Raw genomic sequence first — 25345 nt, 5'->3', positions numbered from 1 at the left:
AGCAAACTGCTGACGCCTGCCATGGGCCACAAGAAGGCTGGATCCAGCCATCATTTAAATTTCTCAGTGCATCCCTAATGTAGTGCCACTTTGAGCATTGTGGGATACAGAGCGGTACCTTGGCTCCCTTGCACACTTGGCAAAGAGATGTAATAGCGCCTCCAAAGCCAGGAGGAGAGACTATGGACCAGAAACTCCAAAAAGTTTGCTTTTCAACACCTTTTGCGCTCCGTGGCCATCAGGGTTTGCTCTGCTCTGCTTCCTCTCATCCTAATAAACAGTAGTAATAATAAAATAATTAAATGTGTAGCGCAGATGCGGCATGAGGCTGCGAGGGCACACCGATATTGGCAGGGCAGCTCCCCGACGTCGTCCCCCGACCCCGCGTTCACCTCTAACGCATCAACTACAATCTACCTAGCACCTCCTGCCCAGCAAAGCAAACTCCTTGCCTTGCCTTAACTAAGCCACCCTTCTTTGGCCCTAGATCTCCCTGCAGCTATCAACGCGCAGGCGTAAAAGAAGATATACACCTTTAGGACACGCGCGCCGTCAGGAGGCTTCAAAAAGCCGGAGGTGGGCGGGACTTTCTCTGAGCGCTGTCCTCTCTCTCTCTCTCTCTCTCTCTCTCTCTCTCTCACACACACACACACACACACACACACACGCTTCCATCCCGCCCCTAACTCCGCTTCCCTCCCTCCTGATTCGTTTTCCCTCTGCCGGCCGTGCCGTAGATATGCAAATGAGGCTGCGAACGTAGCCAATCAGCCACAAGAGGACGAAACGAGGAAAAAAAGAAAGAAAAAAAAACATAAAGCAGTAGCAGCGGCGGCAAACGGTCGCCGCTGGAAGGAGAGAGAAGAGGCGCGCGCGCGCGTGGTGTGTGTGTGGCAGGTAATGAGCGCGCCCTCGGGGATGTGGCGGGTGGCGGATGGTGGAGGAGGCGGCGGCGGCGATGATAGTGGTCTGGCAACGGTTGGTCGGCAGAACCCCCCCCCCCCCGCCGCCGCCTTCATTTCCCCTGAAGCGATGGGCAGCGGAGCCGGGCCTCTCTCGCTCTCTTGTCTCTGCCTCCTCGCTCTCTTTCCTGCATCCTTCGTGGCTCAGTTCGGGTCCCCGGCGCCTCCTCCATCCCTCCGTCCCTTCCCTCCCACCTACCACATCTCCCTTGAGCGGACGATCCCCTCGGATCCCCCTCCCTTGAGCGGACGATCCGGTGAGGAGCAGGTGTCGGAGGGTCTTCTCCGCTGAGGAGCAGGTATGGAAGGGGCGGGGGGAGACCTGACCCAGTTGCCTGCGGAAATGTGTGAGGAGGAGTGTAAGTCCCATAGCAGGTTCCCTCCCTCCCTCTCTCCTTCTTCATCTTTGGTTAAATTTCCGTGTGTGAAGGATGTGCATATTGTGTGTGGTGTTGCTGCTGCTGCTGCTGCTGCTGCTAATACAAAACCTTCCCTGCCTGCTCAGCAACTGCTGCTCTCCCCACCCACCATTCCCGGTTATCCTTTAAATAAATGAAATGATGATGATGATGATGATGATGATAATTTTATTTAAAAAACTGGAGGGGGAAGGCACCCACCTATCTGTCTCTTCTGGCGGTAGCTGCCTTCATGGCGTTATGGGAAAAGGGGGAAACCCCCCCCCCCCACACAGCTTTTTTGCCCCAATTCTTTCTCCTGAGGAGAGTCACACCTTTCTTTTTTTAAGGGCTTGGAGAAAGGGAGATTATGTTTTTGTTCATCTATCTGCCCCTCCTGTTCTCTTAGAAAGGAACCCCATTTTTAGGGCAGGGGGCACCAGCCTCCATTCACAAGTGGAGAGGCCCTCCTTAGACATTAAGTGCTTCTGCTGTTTGACCCAGATCCTACTTCTTCTGGCAATTGATTTGTTCTTTCTTTTCCTGGTTGTGTGTATCTTTCACTCCTCAGGGCTTCATGCAACGCCTCTGTCAGTCTGTAAGATCATCTATCCCGACCAGGGTGATGCTTTTGCTCTGCTTTGCTCTGACACTTACGCTGGTAACAACTTGACTGTTCTCCTGGAAAAAAGAGAGAGAGGGAGATGGATGCTTGGAGCTTCAGTTGATCTCATGGGTAGTTTAGAGATAATGGTTGCCACTTAATTGCAGCAGCCTGCTTAAAATAGGGCTAAAAATAGTGGCTGGGAAACATTGATAATTATACTTTAACAGAACCCTTTTTTAAAAAAGAAAACGTAACATCACTACATGTGGCTTTCCTTCAGTTTTGTATGATATACAGTAGGCTCATTTCTGGTCTAAGACTGGACACAAACATAAGAGGGAAAGATGATTTGAATGAGAAAATAAAGAAAGTCAGGTCTCCCCAGAATGCTTGGGAGTTATTCAAAACCACAGTAATAGAAACATGAGAAGAATATATACTGCAGATTAGGGAAGGTAGGACTGAAGCCAAGAGGATTCCAGTGTGGTTAAAGAGCAAAATCAAGGAATATATTACGGGTAAAAAGGCTTTCTTTAGAAAATGGAACTGTCCATAGAAGACAATAAAAATGAACACAAGCTTTGGGAAAAGAAACACAAGCAGATGACAAGGGATGATAAAAAAGAATTCGAAATGCTCATTGCAGAATACACAAAGATTAAAAGCAAATCTTTAAATACATTAGTAAAAGCAAGCTGACTGGCAGTTGGAGTTGCAAGTATGCTAAACAAAGAAAGATTGCAAAGAAGCTGAATGAATTATTTCCACCTGCCTTCACTGTGGATTGTAGAAGATGTAGGGCAGATCCCTATATCTGAACTAAGTTTCACAGGAAAAAATTGAGGAACTGAAGCAAATGGTGGATACAAGAGACAAAATTCTAGGTCTTATTGACAAAACAAAAACTGACTTGAGTTCAGATTTCATCCACCTCAGACTTCTTAAAGAACTCAAATGTGAAATTGCTGATATTCTATCAAATATATGTAGTATGTCCCCAAGATCAGCTTCCATACCTGAGGACTGGAAAGTGATTAGTATAATATTATTTTTTAAAAAGGGATTCGGGAGGAATTCAGAAAATTATAGGCCAGTTAGCTGGCTTTATAGTAAATTCAATATTAAGAGAGGGTGTTTTAGGCTCATGATTGGAGCAGATATTTCTCCCCTACAGATAAAGTATTTAATTGGAAATTACACAGTTTTTATATGATGGTTCCTTTAGGGCATGGGTAGGCAAACTAAGGCCCGGGGGCCAGATTCGGCCCAATCGCCTTCCAAATCTGGCCTGCAGATGATCCAGGAATCAGCATGTTTTTACATAAGTAGAATGTGTCTTTTTAAATTAAAGTGCATCTCTGGGTTATTTGTGGGGCATAGGAGTTTGTTCATTTTTTCCCTTCAAAATATAGTCTGGCCTCCCACAAGGTCTGAGGGACAGTGGACCGGGCCCCTGCTGAAAAAGTTTGCTGACCCCTGCTTTAGGGGCTTTGACATCTGTTTTGCTTCCCAAGAGTTGTAAATGTGAGCAGAGAAGCCTGTTCACTTTAAGACTTGATAGGTTTCTATAACACCCTTACTAATAAGTCCCATGTACCACATTAATAATAGAGCCCAGAGAGTCTTGAGCTGTCACCTTTAGTTTTTTATTGCTTCCTTTTTTGTGCTCATCTGTAATTGGGTATGACTTAAATGAAAGACTTAGTGCATACTTATTGGCATCACTCTGTACTTTTATGTGTGTCTCGTGCACTTTAAAGTTAATTGACAAAGGTGGTTCTGTACACACCCTTCCATGTGTCAACATAACCACTCAGTTTGAAGTAAAGTACTGAGCCAAAAAAGGTGTATGTGTGTATAATTGTTTTTCCAAAAACATACGTACTATGTAAATAGAAGCCCAAGTTCACTGGCTTTTGTCAGGCCAAATTGCTGGAGTGGGGAAAGTATAGTAAAAAGTCACTTATGGGCAGTGCCATGCATCTAGTTTTAAGTAAACTGCTGGTGTCCTTCATTCTCTTTCACTGTATGATCACTTGTTACCAAAACCTGCAGAAATAAGTTTATGGTTTACTTTTCCAATGTAAACAATTGGGAAAGAAGCAGTTTCCTCTCTTGCATTTTCATGATCCGATATTAGCTACTGGCTTGCTTTGTTTCTTGCCTTCAATAAGTAATTTTCCTATGTTTGTGCATACACAATGTATGTAACCAAGCTGTCAGTTAATTGCAGAATTTATCTACTGAACATGGTAATGCAGCTTCACAATGTAGAAACTTCCCTCTAATATCAGTGTTTCAGATATTTAACAAGACTTTCCATATCATTCAGTCTTTTTTCTCCCCATTGAAAAACCTGGGTTACAAAAATCCTAAACACTTGAAATTTAATGCTGGCTGGCAGTAATTCAAGTTATACTTGAAATATCAATTCCATGGTAGTTTGTCTCCGAATCTATCATTTGGCACAGACTTAGGTAAATGTTGTATGTGGTTCTTTTTTGCTAGCTCAGAAGAATTTTGCAAGTTTGAGTTGGTCATGTCCTTTCCAAATTGACCTCACAGATCTAAAATTGTCTTCCTGAAACCACATTTGCCTTGGCAGCTCCATGTGAAGTTGGGAAAATTATAGAGCACTCTACTTATTTTGTATGTGTTCATTATGGATATCTGCTTACACCATGAACAACAATGAGTTGCCTTTCCCATGGTAGTGATTATGGTTGCTGCTGGGCAAATTTAGTTCATGTCAACATGTCCATTGTAAGTAACATGCACTACTCTTGCGGATAAGTGCCTTCAGATTTTATTAAGGCTTGGCTCTGCACCATTACCCTGAAGACATTCAATTGTTAAAACAACTGGTATGTTTACTTTATTTTTTTAACAGGTATCTTCTATAGTATCTTTTTCTAGCAAGTCTCCTCAGGGGTTCCATGAAGATGGTTGTCCCTGGGAGTGCCCCTATAATTCAGCCAGACCATAGTCTTGGAACTGAACTCAGCCGGGGCTCAGCAGAGAACTCTGTGATGGGTCCCGATACTGAACCAGTGGATGATCAAGTGGGCCCTGAGCTAGAAGAGGTGCGGAAATTGCAAGAACTTGTGAGGAGACTTGAGCTCCAGAATGAGCAGTTGAGAACTAGAAGCCTTCAAAGTGTGCCAGAGGCAAAACTGCTGAGCCAAGCTGGCGCTAGAGTGGATAATTGCAATTCCAGGCTCAATGGGATGGAAATGAATAATAGCATCAACACTCTGATGGATAAACAGGAATTGCAGATAGTGGCAGACTTACACTCTGCACTGAGTAAAATGAGTTCAGAAGCAGAGGAGACTGATGACATCTTGCAAAAGGATCTAGAGGCCACAGAACAGAACAACTGTACCAGTGGTTGTGGGGAACAGCCTCCTAACCCAAAGTTTGTGAGCAATACAGAAATGCAGAACAGTGATGCTAATACCAATGACTTGTCTAGTTGGAATGGTGGCAGCACAGTGCTAGTAGAAGACTTCATCACAGGTATTGAGCCAGCACTGAGAAAGAGCGAAGGGGATGCAGAAGTAGAACACCTCTTTAATGAGACAACTCTGGATGAAGTGGAGCTGTTAGAGCTTGAGAATGCTGACGATGAAGAGGACACCTGGTAAGTCACTCAAAATTATGCCGATCAAGGGAGGAGGGAACTGGACCAAATTTCTGGAGCAGCTTCTATTTTGTTTTGTTGTTTTGAATTGAGATAAAAGAAATGAGGCCTTCATCTGTGTTCAGAGGAATTAAACCAGGACTCCTTGGTTGTGTCAGCAACTTTTCTAAATGTAAAGTCAAAGGAAAAAATGGACATTTGGGCAGTCACTATCCACACATACTCTGGAAGTGGACAGGTTCTAAGGGAAGCAGCCCAAAAAAGTCCACAAAAAGTGTAACTGCTACTGGCCCCTAGAGCTATTAGTTAACACAGCAGTGTAAAACGTTGCATTACAGGTGCATCACTCCTCACAGTGTAGTTGTGAGTGAGGCGGGTGGTTGTTTATTTTGGGCCCTGCCCTGATCAGTTCAAGAGACAGCCATAAACTGAGCTGGAAGATATTAAGGAGTGTTTGCCTCCATAGTGTAGGATGCATTCCCACTACTACTCACATTTTATTTTGCCGAATGTGGTGGGGTGTTATTGCCAGTTCTTGTTCCTCATACAACACATGTTTGGTACATAAATTATATATAGACATAATAAAACGTGTGGAGTGGCCCTGAGCCACTACTGCTTGTGACAGTTATTTACTTACTTTAAAAACCTGTATCCTGCTTTTCACCATCTAGGAGTCAAAGCAGTTTACAAAATAATAATAATAATAATAATAATAATAATAATAATAATAATAATAATAATTTATTTATACCCCGCCCTCCCCAGCCAAGGCCGGGCTCAGAGTGGCTTACAAACAATAATAAAAACAAGATGAATGATTACAACTTAAAAACAAAAATAAAATACAACATTAAAATAATGGAACATTAAAATATTAAAATGTAGCCGCATCGCAGGAGTAGAAGGAAAAAAAAAAAGAGAGAGGGAGGGAGGGAGGGAGGGAATCAAATTGGCTCCAAGCCAAAGGCCAGGCAGAACAACTCTGTCTTACAGGCCCTGCGGAAAGAAATCAGATCCTGCAGGGCCCTGGTCTCATGAGGCAGAGCGTTCCACCAGACCGGAGCCAGAGTTGAAAAGGCCCTGGCTCTGGTTGAAGCGAATCTAACTTCCTTAGGGCCCGGGACCACAAGGGTGTTGCTATTTATGGACCTTGAGGCTCTCCGTGGGGCATACCGGGAGAGGCGGTCCCGTAGGTACGAGAAAAAATAGAAATATACAACATACAACAATTAAAATATCAACCTCATTTTGGGGGGGGCATGAATCCAGCTATTCATTAGAAAGAAATTATGTATAGTCATTTTTTTCCTGGCTGGAATATGCTTGCTGTGGAGGCTTGTGCATTTATAATTTTTGTGGAGAGGTATGTGGGAATTGAATGTTAGTTGTATACACCTTGAATTTTTGTGAGAATAGAGAACTTCATTTATCTAAAGCTGTATGTGATTACTTCTCAGGAAGTGAGTCATGATACTGGTTGTAGTTATTGCTCATATGTCAATATCATAGATAGTTACCTAATAATTTGTGGCAGGACTTATATTTCATATAGCCATGGGTCTTGCTAATTCTCTGAAGGAATGTCACACCTGCTGCATTCCAATAAATGCCTGTTTTAAAGATAAGTGCTAGGAAGTTCCATCTTAATTGTTCATTCTGTTTTTCACTAACAAGCCTTTGTGAGTGAAGTGTGGCAGACTTACCAATGAGAAACGGAGGTAGAGGCATCATTTCTGCATTTCTGCACTTGAAGCTGGTATCTAGAGATTACTTAAAGCACTGTGGCATACCTGCTTTCTGCGGTGTACCCATATCTTGTTGTCGATATCCTAACATAATATAGCTTTTTGATAGAAGATGGATTGGAATACAGAAATAAAAGTGCATTATGTGTTTATACTGTAGTACTCTGCTTCAGAACAAGATCTTATAAAATGTAAGAAAAATATTAGTATTTTTTTCTATTTGGAATAAAATGGAAGACTTCCTCAGCTCTTAAAGTAGGGGCTTGTCTTTGTTTTGTGCTAGGACTTTTCCCTTTTAGTTAGCCATGATTTTTTCCTTTCTTTGGCTAAAGAACCAGTCTTGTTTAGAAGTTAAACAATGAAATTTGTAAATTCCCAACACTTTCTTTTCCCATCCTTCTTGATGTAGTGTCAGTTTTTTTTCTCGTAAGCTGTATGAATGAGTAACTCAAAATCTTCCCAGTTTGGAACTCTCTTTTAAAACTATTAAAAGGGGTCTCTTTGAGTACTTTACTAAAAATGTATTTGGCAAAAATTATCTGCTCTAACCACAAGCAGTTCAAGTTAGTAAAAGCTGCTGCTGGATAGCTTCTTTTGCTGTAGCACCATTGCTTGTTGGACTCCACCAGAACCACCTAATTCACCAAGTATCATTAGAAAAAATAAAATACAAAAATTACTAACTGACCTTGAAAGCACACTGACTCCCTATTTGCAGTGTAATAAATGTAGTTATCTATTTGGGGTGGGCATGCATACTGTATATAGTTCATGTTGCTTATTTCAGCAGCTTACCCTGGCTGTAAAGGTGGACAAACTGATATAATTATTTACTGAATCGGCATGCTAAACTTTCTCCTTCTGCTTAAGGCTATATGTGTCTTCAAGAACAATACCAGGAGATGAAAAGGAGTCTCCCCTGAAGTGGTGTAGGCATGTGTTAGACAATCCTAGTCCTGAGACGGAGGCAGCCTGCCGTACCCTAATTAGCAGACTTGACCAAGGTAGGTGAGCTGAATGTGTTTGAAAGGGTGTTTTAATATTTTGTGTTGTATGGCTGCTGAGGAAAAAAAACAGAAGCGTCAAAATTATTATTGTCAGTGTGATCTTGTCCATGTCTACCCAAAAGAAAGTGCAATTGAGTTCAATATGACTTATTCCCTGGAAGATGAGTATAGGATTGAGGCCTTGGTTGTCACAAGAATTACCAAGCAGATAAACCATGAAGGTTCTCAAACACCTGCAAAGTTAAATTTGATTGGACAATTCTGCTCCTTCCATAGGTAGTATTTGGAATTTTGCAATTGAATTTAGTTCAAAGAGCTTTGGTACCTTGATCTCTTGTTTTGCTCTTTAGCATTTTCTTGCCAGAGCTTAAACCACATTGCATTAGCACTAATGGCTGGGCAGGGTGCCATGGAGATAATCTTTCTAAGCTTGCCAGAGGCAAGGTGGTGTACATGATACTTGGGCTGAGGTGGCTTCATCAGTGGATGATAATACTAAGTAAACAGCTTTGGTAACTTCATGTCAAATAGAGAATCACTTTTAACCATAAATAAACATTTTCTTGAATTTTTGATACTGTATTTGCTTCAAACAGTTTTTCAGAATAAAGATTAATTAATCATAACATAATCACTGTGTGATGTATTAGTTGTTTAAAAGTATACATGTCTGTTATAATAACTGTTCTAGATGTGACCAGTGCTATGGATGGAGCTGAAAGCTCCTGTACCCCAATTAATCTTTGTTTATTTTTTTCAACGTAGGGGAATAATATGCAAAATTTATACTTATTATCATATCTGACTCGGTTAGCCCAGGACTGCTAACAATCGTTAATATTAAAGCCAGCAATATTGTAGTAAACAAAAGTAAGGCTTTATTATCTATACTTAAAATCATCATGCAAACCTCATAATTCTTTTTTTATTTTATAAATATTTATTAGAGTTTCCAAATTAATACAAAGAAGAAAAAAAACAAAAAGTAACAAAAAGTAACAAAATAACAAAAATACAAAGATACAAAATTAAAAAACAGTTAAAACAAATATAGTTTCCATTACTTATTTCCATTAACTTGTTTCCCAGTCCTCCTCTCACCTCCCCCTTTTGTATTCCAGTTCAAATTCTTAACTCAGCAAATCCTTATTATAACTTGTTATAACTTATTATAACTTATTGCTCAACCTTTACATTACAGCTGGTAACCACTTAATTTCTGTCCAACATCCCTCTAATGTCCATTAATTTTGCAATGCCTCTGCAAATAGTCTTTAAATTTCTTCCAGTCTTCTTCCGCCGACTCTTTTCCCTGGTCTCGGATTCTGCCGGGCAAACCTCATAATTCTTATTCACAAACAGGAGAGTGGTTTTTTAGAGAGCTCTGAAAAATGAAACTCCTGTGGATTCTAATTCTATCCATGCCTACTCAAAAGTAAATTCTTTTAGTCCATTAGATTTCGTGTTAACTGTCTACACACCATATAATAATATTGAAGACTTCAATTTCCTATCATTCATAGCAAGTAATAGTACAGTGGTGCCCCGCAAGACAAATGCCTCGCAAGACGGAAAACCCGCTAGATGAAAGAGTTTTCCGTTTTGGAGGTGCTTCGCAAAACGAATTTCCTATGGGCTTGCTTCGCAAGACGAAAATGTCTTGCGAGTTCCTGCGGGTTCCCCCCCCCCTTTTTCTAAGCCGCTAAGCCGCTTATCTGATAAGTCGCTAAAAGCCGCTAATAGCGCTAATCTGCTAAGCCGTCAATGGGCTTGCTTCGCAAGACGAAAAAACCACTAGACGAAGAGAGTCGCGGAACGGATTCTTTTCGTCTTGCAAGGCACCACTGTAGATGGATGATTAGCCTCCTTATGAGAAGTATAAACTTTATATGCCAACTTTCTGTTAAAACTTGTAGGCATCATGGAACAAAATAATAATAAATACGTCAATATAAAAACTGCTGGTGCAAAAGTTTTTTTTTAAGTTACAAGTTTAAAAGAATTACATTCTTGATTAAATGATGCTATTTTAAAATAAATATTATTGGGATGGGGTAGAATGCAAATAAAAATCTGTCCTTTTACTCGGAATCCGTATCTGAAAGATTTGTAGTTACTTATTCTGGAAGATTTGCATGTATTTTAACAAGCATCTCAACACTTTTCACACATTTCAGTTTGTTCATTGGTGTGTGAAAATGTTCAAACATTGATCATTTGCTTCATAATGTAGAAAATAGAGGTCTGAGGCAAGTGAGAAGCAAGAAGATTCAGAGGATGTGTTCTACATAGATAATTGTATGTTGCAGTGGCAATCTGCTTGGCAGAATCCTTCTCTTGATTGCATTTCTGCTTCAAATACTGAAAAAAAGTTTTGTATGTACTCTGCAATACTCTTAGGATTGCTTGTTCAGCAATTAAGTCAAGTTGGTAGCCATGTTATAATCGCTAATTTTACTAGCTTTGATCTTGAATATAAAAGTTGCATCCATATGTATTAGCTGTGGTAGCAATATGTTTTAAAAATGCTTTCAGAAGGGTTGTGCTTACTGTGAAAAAAAGTCATAAAAGTCCCATTTGCTCCATTTTAGGCCTTGGTTATAGGAGAGTAAAGAATTCCCATCCTCTTTTTTAAATGAGCCCTTCAGACTTCTGTTTTCCACAGATCTCCTCTTGCACCAAGGCACCAGGATTTTGTTAGCCTACATACAGCCAGCAACAGAAAACTGACAAGGCTCTGATGACTGGTAGAGTGGAGAGAGAGACATCCCTCCAAAGCCCAGTTTTGTCACTTGGCATCTATCAGCCTGCTCAGGGAGGCAGAAACACAGTATAATTGCCTGCTACTGGGTGGCCAAATATTAATCTTACTATTTTCAAAATGGCTCTTAATATGCGTAAGGTGAACACTGTAATCATTTTGTCTTGAACTATTAAACAAGCCTGTATTCAGACCCTGGAAATATATTCAGACCACCTGGAAATGTGTTATATTGTTCAGGCTTCTACCCATTTCCATTTTATGGCTGAGTTGGTCTCTCTAGAAGGCATTCAGTTAGCTTTCAAAGAATCTAAATGTCCATTGTATCATGAGGTACCATTCTGAGTTGAGGGATTTCAAGGACAAGATGGTTCAGAATAAGGCTTGATTGTTCTCTGCACTAATAACACCACTCCTTTTTGAACTCTCAACATTAACTTGTTTTAGATCTTAGCTGCAACTAATGATGGGAAATCTGTCTTTGATTTTAAATGTCTGTATGCCAAGTACCTGTGGACTATTCATGCAGGGTTTTTATAGCTGTTATTTGCAGCATGTCTTTCAAAACTTCTTAATACACTTTAAATGAAAGTGCTTTAAGAGAGCATTGAGAAGAGAAGGACAGCATTATTTTCCCTCATTCCCGTAAGTCCACAGATGGCTGCTTCATGGGACTACTCTGCCTGTATCTGAATCAGCAGGATAGCTGATTCACACTGATTACTCTTGGATGTTTGATTTCTAGAATTCACAATGTATATTGTAAATTATTATCCTGTACCACATTGGGTGATGTGAAACAAAGCTCCCTGCCCCTGCTTGGGGTAGGCCAGCTACTTTACCAGCATAAATGTTAATTGCACTAGACTGAGGCTAGCTTTGCTCCTCAGGACTGGCACAAAACGATATTTGTGAATCATTTAAATCCTCACTTTCAGGATGACGTAGAGGTCAAAATTATCTTGTCTTCCCACATAGGGGAGCTATCCCATCTACCTTGTCTATATATTATCTGGGAAGCATGGAAAGAGGAAGCACTATTAGTATTTCAGTATAATGCATGAAGCACTCTCCTTCTGTCTGATATTTTTGATGCTGTCTCAGGTATATATGGGGAGGGCATTATAAGCTGAGGCAGAAGCAATTGTATTGTTTGTCTTTACATTTGCAGGCATGCAGTATTAAGCCAAGGAGAGAACCCTGCATGCAGAACTGAGAACTGTCTTAATTTTTTTCTATATTCCAGACACTTTAAACTGTTGGTATTCAATTGATTTGTTTGTATTGTGTTCAGGGTGAGTGTGTCTGGCATGTAATGCATGCAAATGTAGTCTGTCACTCCTTCTGCCCATATCTTTATTTAACTTGGTAAAGTTACATGGCTTTCTTGTATTTTCCTTTAGCCAGTAGGTGGAAATCCATGTATTGCGGTCCACTGGCATCTTCAAGTGTGCATAACTTGAATACAGACACAGGGTCCTGTAGCAATGCACTAAACATACCCGGGTACTGCAAATCAACTAACAAACCGCTACTAACTTGTGGCAGCTCAGGTACGGCATGGCATTGGGGACAGTTTCAGAGGACTGGAGGTGGGAGATGCATGAGGGAGTGGGGGAGGAAGAGGTGAGACTGGCTTGGTATCTTCAGGCTTAACGTGATTGCCTAGTTCTTTTTCTTGCCTTTGCCTAATGCTGATTGTTTAGACCTCTTTGCTTGTTTGTGCTAATTCTGGGGAATTTAAAAAGTTTTATTTCTTGAGAGAAAAGTCCACCTCCCAGCACAACTGAGCATTTCATTTCTGGGGCATTTGATTGGTCTTTAAGATAAAGCCCTGATGAAGCCTCCTGTTACAGGACTTCCCTCTGCTGCTTTGACACTTCATGGTTTGTATGAAGACTTGTTTAACTTGCATGTGTAAAATTCCTTCTGTATTGGGGGAGGATTAGCTTGACATTTGAAGTCAAAGGACTTTATAGAAATGGCACGTGAGTTTCTTTGCTTAGCCTTGGGAAAAACTTCAATTGGTCAAAGTGTTTTCCAAAGAGTAGTGTGACCAGTATGCACAGGTGACAACAGCATAACCAGACCACATAACTAGAGGCCAATCAGATGCCTATGGAAAGCCCACAAGCAAGGCATGATAGCAATAGCCCTTTCCTGCTGTTGGTACTCAGCAACAAACAAATTCATGCCTCTGAATACAGTGGTACCTTGGGTTACGAACTTAATTTGTTCCGGAGGTCCGTTCTTAACCCAAAACTGTTCTTAACCCGAGGTGCTCTTTCGCTAATGGGGCCTCCCGCTGCCACCATGCCACCACCGCACGATTTCGTTCTCATCCTGGGGCAAAGTTCGCAACCCGGAGCAACTACTTCCAGGTTAGCGGAGTTTGTAACCTGAAACATTTGTAACCCGAAGCGTTTGTAAACCAAGGTGCTACTGTACCTGATCATAGCTGTCATCATGTCTAAGAGTCTGAGGGAATTAAGATTGCTGAGGTTAGACTTGAATGCACATCCTGCCTAAATACATATGAACCATGTAATATAATTAGCTAGGTTCTTGGTCTGTGAGTAAGCCTGTATTTTCCTTAAGGTGTCCTAGGGCTTGGTTAGTAGCCATTTACCTGGTTATCTATGATTAGTAAGAATATCTTTGGGCAATCAACCAAAGAAACTTGACAAATATTGGACTGTAGGTTGTTTCCTTTTAGGTCACAAATGAACTAGAAGATGGGTTAGAAAAAAACATGATAAATGAAAGCTGCCTTATATTGAGGTGGTACATCTAGCTCAATATTATCTACACTGACAGTGGCTTTCCAGGGTTTCAGAGACTAGGAGGCTTTCTCTGTCCTACCTGAAGATGCCAGGGTTTGAACTCAAGACCTTCTGCATGCAAAGCAAATATTTGACAGCCCATCTCCACAAACAAGCAAACCTTTGTGGGGACTCGCAGTGGGTTTGGACAGAAAAGGGGCTGTTCTTCTCTCTTGCCCAGTTTTTGTATTGGGCTTTTAAATTTTTTAAATAGTCAATTATTTATGATGTTTTCAGGCAAAAAGTGTTCCCCTCTCTGAAAGTGTCTTATAGGAAACTTAGGACTCAGCCTAAATCCACAGTGTCTGAATCGAGGAGGAAGGGATAATATGGAGGACTCCTAAATCTACCTCCAGCCAAGAGGACAAGAAAAGTTTTGATTGTTGCAATCTAGGAGGCTTTGACGCATGAAGATTTGGTGATCTGATTTGGTTTATTTGTTTTCGCCATAGCCAGAAGAAGGGGTACCTTTTATTTTAAAAAGAACATGTCTACAAATATTGTATGAACACATTTCATTCTAAAAGACATCTCCCTTCGACTTACAGTGCCTTTTTTCTTATTTGGGAAATGGGGAATGATGGCAGTTAAGAGAGTCACTAGGTCATCATAGGCCTAGCTGTAGCTCCACCAAAATTCTTTCAAGGGCCCTAGACTGTTCCCTGCCCCCTACTCTCCTGCTTAGATACTATATGCCATTGGGCCATTAAATTATTATGACCTTCCCAAAGTGAAGGGCAGGATGTTAACAATAATAGGTAAAAAGGTAAAGGTAAATGACCCCTGGATGGTTAAGTCCAGTCAAAGGGGACCATGGGGTGTGGTGCTCATTTCACTTCAGGCCGAGGGAGCTGGCCAGTATGACTAAACCGCTTCTAGTGTGATAGGACACCGTGACGAGTGCCAGAGTGCATGGAAACACTGTTTACCTTCCCGCTGCAGCAGTACCTATTTATCTACTCACACTGGCATGCTTTCAAACTGCTAGGTTGGCAGGAGCTGAGACAGAGCAATGGGAGCTCATCCTGTCATGGGGATTCAAACCACCAACCATCTGATCAGCAAGCCCAAGAAGTTTGGTGGTTTAGACCACAGCACCACCCGTGTCCCTAGATGAAAACTATGTTAAATGCAAACTCTGTACTTGTGGGCCTTCTCTGTAATTTAGTTACATAAGGAAGTTCTCTTACTCAGAAGTAATTGCTAATTAATCTTAATGGTAAACATGAATGCTTTATAAGGAAGTGTCACTGTACTTATTACTAGACTCAAACAAGGCTGTGTACCTAGTATGCTACTACTAGTGAGTTTTAAAGAATACTTTCTAGTCCTCATTTTGACTTTTCTCTCTCCTCCACCACTTCTGAAAGGTTATGTGGGCATGCATTCAGCATTGAGCTCTCAGTCTTCCGTTGACAGTGAACTCAGTACCTCAGATGACTCTATCACGATGGGATACAAACTGCAAGACTTGACAGATGTGCTGGTTATGGCCCGTCTACAGGAAGAAAGTATGTGAAAGCAATTTATTTTCCTCTACATTAGGACAGTATCACCTACAACAAGAGGTTTTAAAAAACTGCCCAAATAGAGGCTAAATAACATTTTACTTTTGTGTTTTCTCTCTATATGTAACATTTTAATTTTGTTTTCTCGCATTATATGTAACACAGTAACATAAATTCTCCACTTAGATTGGGTAATTGAGTAGCCCTCCTGAATAAATTATATTGATACTAGTAAATGTTGTGAACAGTATATGTGTAAGGACTACTGTTGCTCTGATGAATGTAAAACATTTCAGACTCATTGCAGTTGCTTCTGGATCAAGAGCACCTTTTCAGTTTAGGTGATGGTCAGGTGTACAGGCTGATTTGGGGGAAGAAAATAAGTTTGACAGCAAACTTAGTGTTTGCTGAACAGGAGAACAGGTTGGAATAGCATATCTAGTCCTGGGGCCTTGGTCTGGAAACAGTATCTTTGTGAAAAGTGCAGCAAAATTCCGTCAGCTTCTTTAAACTAAGTAAGTCTTTTACTATCTGCAGTGTATGAAACACATATGGAGCATTTGGTTTCTCATACATATATACACTTCACAGCTAAAAAACTCGTTGAAATCTCCATGGATTCTGTTATGCCCTGAATGTGGGTGTCATGACCTGTAAGCAGCTGCTTTGCAGGGTGTCTAGCTTTCACAACTGCAATTTCAATGTTCTGAAGTTACTGAGAAGACATGAGGTTAGAGGCATCAAAAGCTGTGGCATAAATTAGTGTTTTTTGGTGCAAAAATGTGTCCATCTTATATATTGGGATCTTCAGTTGAGCTGTTGTGTTAGTCTGAAGATGTTTTTGCTTAGGTGGGATTTAAAATGGAAACAAAGTAACTTGAATTATCCTATTAAGAGAACTTAAACAGGAGCAAATGGGCTGGGTGGCTGCTTGTTAACAGTATTATCCCACTGGAAGACAATCCAGTCAAATAGTGGGGAAGCAAAGATCCATAACAGAAGAATGGATGCAGTGTGTGTGTAAATGCTTTTTGTTGTTGATTCAACAAATGTCTTGTTAACCTTCCTGCAATTTAAAATTCAAGCGATTCATTTTAAATAACCACACACATTGCTATAAAACTATATGTTTAGTCAGGGCACCTTCAACCAGAGCCAGGGCCTTTTCAACTCTGGTTCCGGTCTGGTGGAACGCTCTGCCTCATGAGACCAGGGCCCTGCAGGATCTGATTTCTTTCTGCAGGGCCTGTAAGACAGAGTTGTTCCGCCTGGCCTTTGGCTTGGAGCCAATTTGATTCCCTCCCTCTCTTTCTTTTTTCTTTTCCTTCTCCCTCTGCGATGAGGCTACATTTTAATATTTTAATGTTTCAATATTTTAATGTTGTATTTTTTAATGTTGTTTTTAAGTTGTAATCATTTAACTTGTTTTTATTATTGCTTGTAAGCCGCTCTGAGCCCGGCCTTGGCTGGGGAGGGCGGGGTATAAATAATAATAATAATAATAATAATAATAATAATAATAATAATAGAACATGGTAGGCATTCATGGTGAGTTCTGGCACCGATCTAGAAATATAGCATTCTGTACACAGTGCTAGTACTGTTTGTACAGTTTGTAACTAGGTTTTAAAAGTAGCATAAAATGTGAGCACCTGATGGGAATATATCATGCTGAATGATTATCTTCCATCTTTAGGGTTTGGAACAATATTTCTGATTGCACCACTGTGATTGTGACAAGCAGTGTATTATGTCTTTGCTTTCTGTCTGGTTTAGTAGTTCAGTGGTGGGTCATATCGTAGAAACTTCAGCAAAGATATGTCAGGCAAGAACTCTGGGAAAAAACAATGAGCAATAACTGTATCCTTTGTTGTTGGCCATACTTTAGGTCTTCGCCAGGATTATGCCTCCAGCTCAGCCTCTGTTTCCCGTCGTAGTTCCAGTGCTTCTTTGCATTCATTGCGCAAAGGCACCTACAGTGACCAAGACTTTGACACATACAGTCTGGAGGATGAGGATGATGGCTGTTCCTTTTCCTATCATAGTAGCCACAGATACTCACCATCCCCACTGAACTCACCACGGTGCCAGTCCCCATCCACAAACACAGACTTTGGCAGGGCAACAGGCACCCGGATTCACACCTCCCGGAGAGCAGTGCAGAATTCCATTCCGGAAAGGCTGAAATATTCTGGGAATGAAGGTATGTAATTCTCTTGTTGAATCCAATCATGTTTGAGAAGATCACGTGCCTGCAGTGGTTGTGTAAGTGAATACATTAAAGCAGTTGGATTTCTCATTGTCTTTGCATTTCCCTTATAGAAGAGCTAAGGCACAGCATGCCTAACCTGGCCAGAACAGGTCGGCGTTCCTTGGAGTCTATAAAGAACAGCCGCAGCTTGGAGTCAGATCTGCAGGTTCCCGGTAGTCGACTCTCCAGAATCAATCAGCCATCGGCTGGTAAGTTAGCTTTTCTTTCTGTGAATGTTGGTTACTTATCTTAAAAACAGATAAGACAGAGGTACTGGTGGGTTGGGGGTTGTGATAATCTTGCAATAGACATGCAGCCTGTTCTGGATGGGGTTACACTTTCTGAGAAGTAGCTGGTTCACAGCTTGGAGATGCTCTTGGATCCATCTCTGCAAACTAGTTGTACATTTTCCCGAAGGTGTTGGACCGAAGTTCATTCATGGCATTGTCATCTCCTGGTTTGATTATTGTAATGTGCTCTATATGCAACTGCAGAATACAGCTGCTGTCCAGAATACAGCTGCTAAGGTTTTGTCTAGAGCCAGGAGGTGGAACATGCCATCCTAATTTTTACCAACTTGTTAGGCTACCAATTTTGTGTCTAGAATCAATTCATGCTTGGGTCCTAAACAGCCTGGAACAGGTTATCTCAACAATCGCCTTCTTCCATAAAGCATTTTTTGAGAATTCCGCTTCACTTCTGAAGCACTTCTTTCTGTTGCTGCATTGATAATTAGGAATGAAAACAGGGCCTTTTCTGTTGTGTCACTCAGTCTGTGGAACTACCTCCCAAGAGAGGGGCATCTGACTCCCTCGTGGTCTGCTTTTAGGATAGCATTGAAGATTCTCTTCCAATGGGAAGTCTTCAGGAATGAACTCTAATGGCTATTCTTGGGGTTGTTTGGGGGACGGGGTGTCCTGGTTTTTTTGCTTTGTTAGTGTTTTATTTTAAATTTTGTAATCCTGAGAAGACAGGATATAAACTTTGTAAATCTTTTTGTGGTCTCACTTGTGCCTTTTCTCCCACCCCACTTCAAGGTCTGGCTCCAAGTAAGCTCCGCTATTCCTCGGGGGCTGGGAAGCCACCCTTAATAGTCCGACAGCCAATGAAAGCAGGTTCTTGTGCCAGTAGTCCCATAACACCACAGCAGTCCGTTAGAGCTGCTGGTTTTGCCAGTACTGTTGGCAGAGTTCGAAAGCTACAGTCTTCCACACAGCATCCAAATTCTGCTGGTGGTGGCAGTTTGGTGGCTAGAAGCAATAGTATGGCCACAGGAGCAAAACACGCCCTTCCAAAAAGTAGAACGTCCATTGGGGGAACATCCTCCCTGAAGAGCAAGCTGGCACAGCCAGCCAAGAGGTAAGAGCTAAAAGCTTTAAGTGCAAATTTAAAAAAGGATGCTCTGGGCTTGTCCCCTGAGAATTAAGAAGTATCTGTGCTGTTGGCTTGGTTGGGATAGCAATATTGGCTTCTAATATTATTTGCATTGGAGTCAGGACTCCACAGTTTTGCTCACCACAGCAAACGCCCATCACCCTTGGGCAAGAGTCCAAAGGCATTCTCCTAGTTCTGGAGATGCAGTATGGGGCAGAATGATCCCTACCTCCTCAGCTGAAAAATTGGTAAGAAGACTGTAACTTTTTTGTTTTTGCTACATGGCCAGGTGCTTGGAGCATCTGGCAAGCACAGGTGCAAAGCAAGCTTCTGCCTGCCGTCCACTTTCAAGATGGAAGTTTGTTTCCAACTTCATGACATCTCAGGGACACAGTGCAAAATCAGAGGCAATGCTTGATTTGTGGTTATATGATCCTGGCATCCACAATTTTTTTGGCTCACCAAGGCCAACCAAAATTTGTCGACCAATTGTGATAATTTCCTTCAACTTTAGAAGAAAACACAGAAGCTCTATCAGAATTCAGTGGAACTTCCTTCTGAGTGGTCAGGTTTAGGGGCAGTGTGTTAAGTTTCTTTGCTTCAACCATGAAATGTAAAAAGGCAAACATGATGTGGGATTGAGGATTGATCATTCTATGATATTATGGCAGTGGACAAAGCTGTATTGTAACTTTTGAATAAATGCTTTTGTTTTTTTAAAATGGCCAAATATAAGCATGGAGGTGGATGTGAGGGCAGGTGCTTGCAGCAAGAGATTAGGGAGTCATTATAGTGGCGAGTTGCTGTTACTTTTGCTAATTCTGAACTGACTTATTGGGTGAAGTGCATAATTCTGAACTGCATAATTCTGTCCTCAGCAAGCAGTAAGTGGCTGTAGTAAAGGAAGATTGCTTGGTATATGTGAAATATATGGTGCTTAAACCATGTATTTTGAGGTTGGCCTTGTGATGCTATAGAATTGATGCTAGTGTACAGGGAAGAATCCTGGTTCTTGGGTAGCTACAGGGATGTTGAGGAGCATGTATGTTTTAAAAGCCAACCAATGTACTTTTGCTTTGATGACATTTATTTCAGCTGTAGAGCTCTCTGATATGGTAACCACTGTATCACCTTGGATTTCCTATGTGACAATCAAGGTTCCATGTTTGTGCAACATGCCAGGAAAAAAATCACCCCCTATGAAAAGACTGCATTTTTAATTGAACAAATAAGAGTACTGCTCAATACCTAATGTTTCTCTTTGGTGGATATAAGAGAAGCAGTATACATTGTAGTAGGGAAAGTTGTGTTCCATCTATTTTGCTGCATATCAGTTTTCTGGAACCATCCTTTCATTATAACTTCCCAACACATGCACATGCAGTAAAACACATTAACACCTGTTTTTCTTGCAGCTGTGTAGAAAACAGACGTCCTGAGCACATTTGGGGACAAAGCTAGTTTTCTTTGTGCTTGGAGTTTTTTAATACAGCAGAGCATTCAAAAATTAAAATTCTGGCTGTACTTTAGCAACAGATACAGCACATAAGTGCTAATCATGTATGTTGGCTCTTACTCTATTACAGTAGCATGTGGCTACTCCTCTAAAGTACTTAATTTTTTGTATCCCAACAGATTTCCGAAGGCCAGTGTTTCTGCTGATGACTCTTGGAAAGAAGGGTGCTTCTGAGCCAATGTGAAGTTACAGTGGTATCTCGGGTTACATACGTTTCAGGTTACAGACACCGCTAACCCAGAAATAGTACCTCGGGTTAAGAACTTTGCTTCAGGATGAGAACAGAAATTGTGCTGTGGTGGCAGCGGGAGGCCCCATTAGCTAAAGTGGTACCTCAGGTTAAGAACAGTTTCAGGTTAAGAACAGACCTCCAGAACGAATTAATTTCTTTTTTTTTTTTTAAATAATTTTTATTGGGTTTTTACATTTTATAACAACAGACACACACACAAAGACAAAGACAAACAAACACACAAATACAATTACATACCCTAAGTTTCTTTACCCACTTTCATTGACTTCCCCCCACCCCCTCCTCTTACATCCCAATTCCAAAATTAATTCAGCAAGTTCTTACCTAACCTCTTAAAGATATTCACATTGCTTTTAAAAATTAAATTCTTTTGTTTATCTATATTCAACTATCCAATTCTCTTATAATCATTAATTTCTTTTTTTTTTAAGGTCGATCTAACTTCCCCTTCACAAATTTTCCCTTTATTATATTAATTATAGGTCACATTGACCAAGTAAAACAAAACATAACATTTTATAATTCTATTCTCTTCCCCCCCTGCCCCGGTTTCTGTCCCTTCCTAGACAAATGTCCAGAAAACAAACAAAAAATATTTCTAGCCCGGATTCCTCACGTCCGAGGCGTCTGATTCTCTGTCAGTCCCTCTCTGCCAACTATATTGGTAGTCCTCTTTGATGGTCCTAAGACCCCGAAGGAGTTCAGTCAGAGTCAGATCATATTTTCTTTCATTCAAAATGTTGAAGAGTGTTTGCTGCGAAAGACCATCTAGTTTTCCATACTCAAGAGAAAAGTCCCAATCATATTGCTTTGTTCTTTCTAGTTTTAATATTCCAAGTACTCCAGGGGCTTCTCTCTTCTTCTTTCTCATCTTTCGCAGGTCTGTAATCCAGAGGTCTTCTTGCTCATACTCTAACGCTGCAGATTCCTGGTTGATATATTCCACTTGTAGTGTCTGAACTCCTTCTTTTTTCTCTGTCAATTCCAAAGGCATCTCTTCCTGCTCAGCTGCAGAATTTTTATCATGCATCTCCTTTGTGCATTCAGCAGAGTTGTTTGTTTCAGGATTCAAGGTCATAAAAACTTTACTCAGAGCCATACTCTGCTCCTGCAGGATTCCCACGAGAAAGAACATTTTTTCTATCTCCGCCAGTAATTTTCCCTCTGCAGCCATTGTAATGTCACTAATTCCCCCTAGGGGGCTTTCAGTTATTTAGTAGTCCTTTTCCGATAATCTGTTACTTTGTTATTATCAATACTTTGTTTCCAATCGCCTCAGTCCAAATGTATCAGCTTTAATTCCAAGAGTTATTAAATAGCAAAATTCTTTACTTTGTCCGCCCGTTTGACAGCTTCTTTGACAGCTGTCAAACTCCTTTCACTTCTTCCTCCGGGACCCAAATAGGACACTCCCGGGTTTTTTGGGGGGGATACACACAAAATTCCAAATTCCCTTTCTCTCCAGCACAAAAATCTTGTTCTATCAAATTTGTGAGAAACTTTTAAATCATCAAAACAGTATTCATTCCGCCTTAATTCTCCGTTCCTTGCTTTGAAACGTCTATAAGTAGAGGGGGTGCGGACTTCCCTTTAACACATCCCCCGATCGTGCCGAATTCACAGGATAAAATTTTTAAAGTCCAAATTCCACTACTCACGGGTCCTTTGTTATCCAGTCCAAATTTTGGGAAGAAAGTCAGCGCTCTCCGGCCATGGCTTGCGGCTTCGCTCTACTGAGGTAGCGGTCTACTCTCAGCACCACGCCACTCTCCGTACCCTCTCCGCAGCCTTTAAAAAGGCTCTTCGTGGGTCGGGGAGGGCGCTTAAGGTGCCCACCGAGTCACCAAGTCCGCAGGCTTCCGCGCCTGCGGTTTCTGAGGGTCCCCGTGTCGCCGGCACGGCAAGACCCGTCCTCAGTAGAGCCGATTCCCTCCGGAGCTCGGAGGGAATCCGCCATTAGCCGTTCGCGCTAACCCGGAAGTCCAGAACGAATTAATTTCTTAACCTGAGGTACGACTGTACTGATAAACAGTGACTGGTTGGTTTGGGAAATACTGCAGTTGGACCAAGAGCCCAGCTGGCTGGGCAGGAGGAGGATCTTAAAAGTCTACTCATCTTTAGCATCAGTGCACCTGAGCAACAGGGATATTTTTCTGAATTCATGCCACCTCTTTGCCTTTGTTTTATTTCAGTGGTAGAAATTGACTGCCTTTATTTTGCTTTAGCTGTTATATTCTTATTGCTTTGTACTTGGGAATATAGAAAGCTTCCTGATTACACTTGAACATTTGTTTGAACATTCCCCCCAGGGGGGGGGGGGGAGACGAGCACAGGATAGTGCCCCTATGGCTATAAAAGCATTTGATTTTTTGGGGGGGGGTCCCCTACCAAAAAGCATCTAGAGAAGTAGAAATAATTAGAAATTACAGTGTCATATGGGGTATCTTAACTTTTCTAGGAACTTTTCAGAGGTTTTCTAATTATCCCAAGTATGGGTATCTCAGTTACTTTGATTATAGTAGTGGTTGAAGCTGGTTTTTGATCATTGATAGTACACACTCCCAAATAAATATATCAAAACACCAAGACTCTTATGTGGTTTCTTGAAGGGCTGCTGTGTACCCTGCAGTGAATTCATGTGTACCTATTTGCTCTTTTCCTTGTATTTTACCTGAGTAATGACGGTCTTTGGTGTATTATTATACTTTTATTATTTATGAAATTTGTATGCCACCCTTCATCTGAAGGTCACAGGGAGAAGTACAAAATGAGAACACAAAATACATAAAAACAAACCAATAACCCCGAAACCCATTTAAAAGGCCACAGAATATTTACTCAGCCTAAGTCCTGGTTCTAGAAAAGGGTTTTCGTGTGGCACCTAAAGGTATGTAATGAAGGTGCTAGATAGGACTCTGTGGAGAAAGCATTCCACAAGTGGGAAACCACTGCAGAAAAGGCCTGTTTTCATGTTGCCACCCTCTGGAACTCTTGTGGAGGGAACACACACAGAAGGACCTCTGACGATGATTGCAGAGTCTGGGTTGGAGTATATGGGAAGAGGTGGTCCAAAACTTTCTAGGACAAACCCAGCAGTTTGAAATGAACATGTAAACTAATTGGCAGCCAGTGCAGTCGGGCCAGGATTGGTGTAATATGCTCAAGCCACCTTGCCACTGAATTCTGCACCAGCTGAAGTTTCTTAACTCTCTTCAGAGGCAGTCCCACATAATGTGCTGCAGTAATCTATTGTAGGTATCTGAAAGCAGAACAAGTGCTTGATGTTTCTCAACTGGTAATCTCAGATACTAAAATCCTACTTTTCTGCTTTTTGTACAACTCGTTATATTTTACTGTTTTTAATGAAGGAAATTGAATTTTCAGCTAAATCAGTGCCTGCTGGTGCTTGCTATAAATACAACACAATCATACCTGGGAATGCAAACTGGCCTGCCACTCCTAGTTCCTGCCACCAATGTGACTGGATATTGTAGTTAATACCTACCTTCTATTTAATACTAAAGTTCTGTCTTTAGGGAAGCTTTTAATGTTTAATAGGTTATTGTATTTTAGTGTTTTGTTGGAAGCCGCCCAGAGTGGCTGGGGAAACCCAGCCAGATGTGCGTGATATAAATAATAAATTATTATAATATTATTATTTCAAAGGGGTATGTGCACAGAGTGGGGCTGTATGGTTTCTTTTGTAAAAGCAAAAAACCCCTTCCCTATGGCACTGTCTTGCCTTGAGGATAATGTGAATTCCCATGAAAAGACCTGCATTTGGTGTAAGTCTCTGGGAAAGTTAATTATATGTAGGTATTCTGCGGGAGGAATATTGCCCTCAAATAATGAAAGCTTTTACTTCAGTACTTGTATATTAATGTTGTCACTGAAATGGCAGCAGCTGAACTAACTATTTAAATTTAGCATTTAAGTGGGATGGGCTTGTTGGTAATAAACCTGAACTAGTAATTAACAATAACTTGCAGCTAAGAGTTAACTAATAATAAGCAGAAGAGTAGAGTGGACAGTCATGCTTGTGAATAAAGCTGGACTTAGCCTAACTTAACAAAACAGGATGTATTCATACTAAACAATGCTTAAAGGTAGAAGAGCAAGCCAACTCAAGTACTAGTGACTGCCCATTTATAAAAATAAAGCTGTTTTCAGCTATTGTATTGCCAAAAAGCAAGATCTAGACTAAGCTTAATATACCCTCAATCCAGACATCTGAGGGTGAGGTGCAACATCACAGATGCACATTCCAATTGCAGAAGTGAGTCTACAATATAGTTCTACAACACTACCAGCTTGCGCAGTATGTTATTTGCATTCTGCCTTTCATGAAATCTCAAGGCAGAGAGATACAGAAGGTATGCTTTAATGGAGATTCCAGCATTGAAGGGGGTTTAACTAATTACCCTCAGAGTCCCTTCCAACTGTGCAAACCTATGATTCCAACTGTACATGTACCTCAACTCTTCTAAGGTCTAGG

The 25345-nt window shown here is 41.1% G+C and overlaps 1 protein-coding gene across 4 annotated transcripts; it reads left to right on the top strand.

Annotated features, from left to right (window-relative positions):
• The first annotated feature begins 932 nt into the window (after positions 1-932).
• LOC309333959 (SLAIN motif-containing protein-like) lies at positions 933-20981 on the top strand. Of its 4 annotated transcripts, XM_081848048.1 has the most exons (10): positions 933-1261; positions 1932-1982; positions 4858-5610; positions 8229-8362; positions 12530-12679; positions 15319-15459; positions 17345-17659; positions 17779-17916; positions 18745-19066; positions 20717-20981. In XM_081848048.1, the coding sequence occupies exons 3-10, from the start codon at positions 4904-4906 to the stop codon at positions 20769-20771; spliced, it is 1962 nt and encodes a 653-aa protein (XP_081704174.1). In that variant the 5' UTR covers positions 933-1261; positions 1932-1982; positions 4858-4903; the 3' UTR covers positions 20772-20981. The 4 variants fall into 4 exon arrangements, with proteins under 4 accessions (XP_081704174.1, XP_081704175.1, XP_081704173.1 ...); XM_081848049.1 differs by lacking the exon at positions 1932-1982; XM_081848047.1 differs by lacking the exon at positions 933-1261 and having other exon boundaries at positions 1614-1982.
• The last annotated feature ends 4364 nt before the right edge of the window (positions 20982-25345 follow it).

The sequence above is a fragment of the Podarcis erhardii genome (genome assembly GCF_964252035.2).
Source record: "Podarcis erhardii genome assembly, chromosome: Z".
Lineage (NCBI taxonomy): Eukaryota > Metazoa > Chordata > Lepidosauria > Squamata > Lacertidae > Podarcis > Podarcis erhardii.
This window is presented reverse-complemented; position numbering and strand designations above follow the sequence as displayed.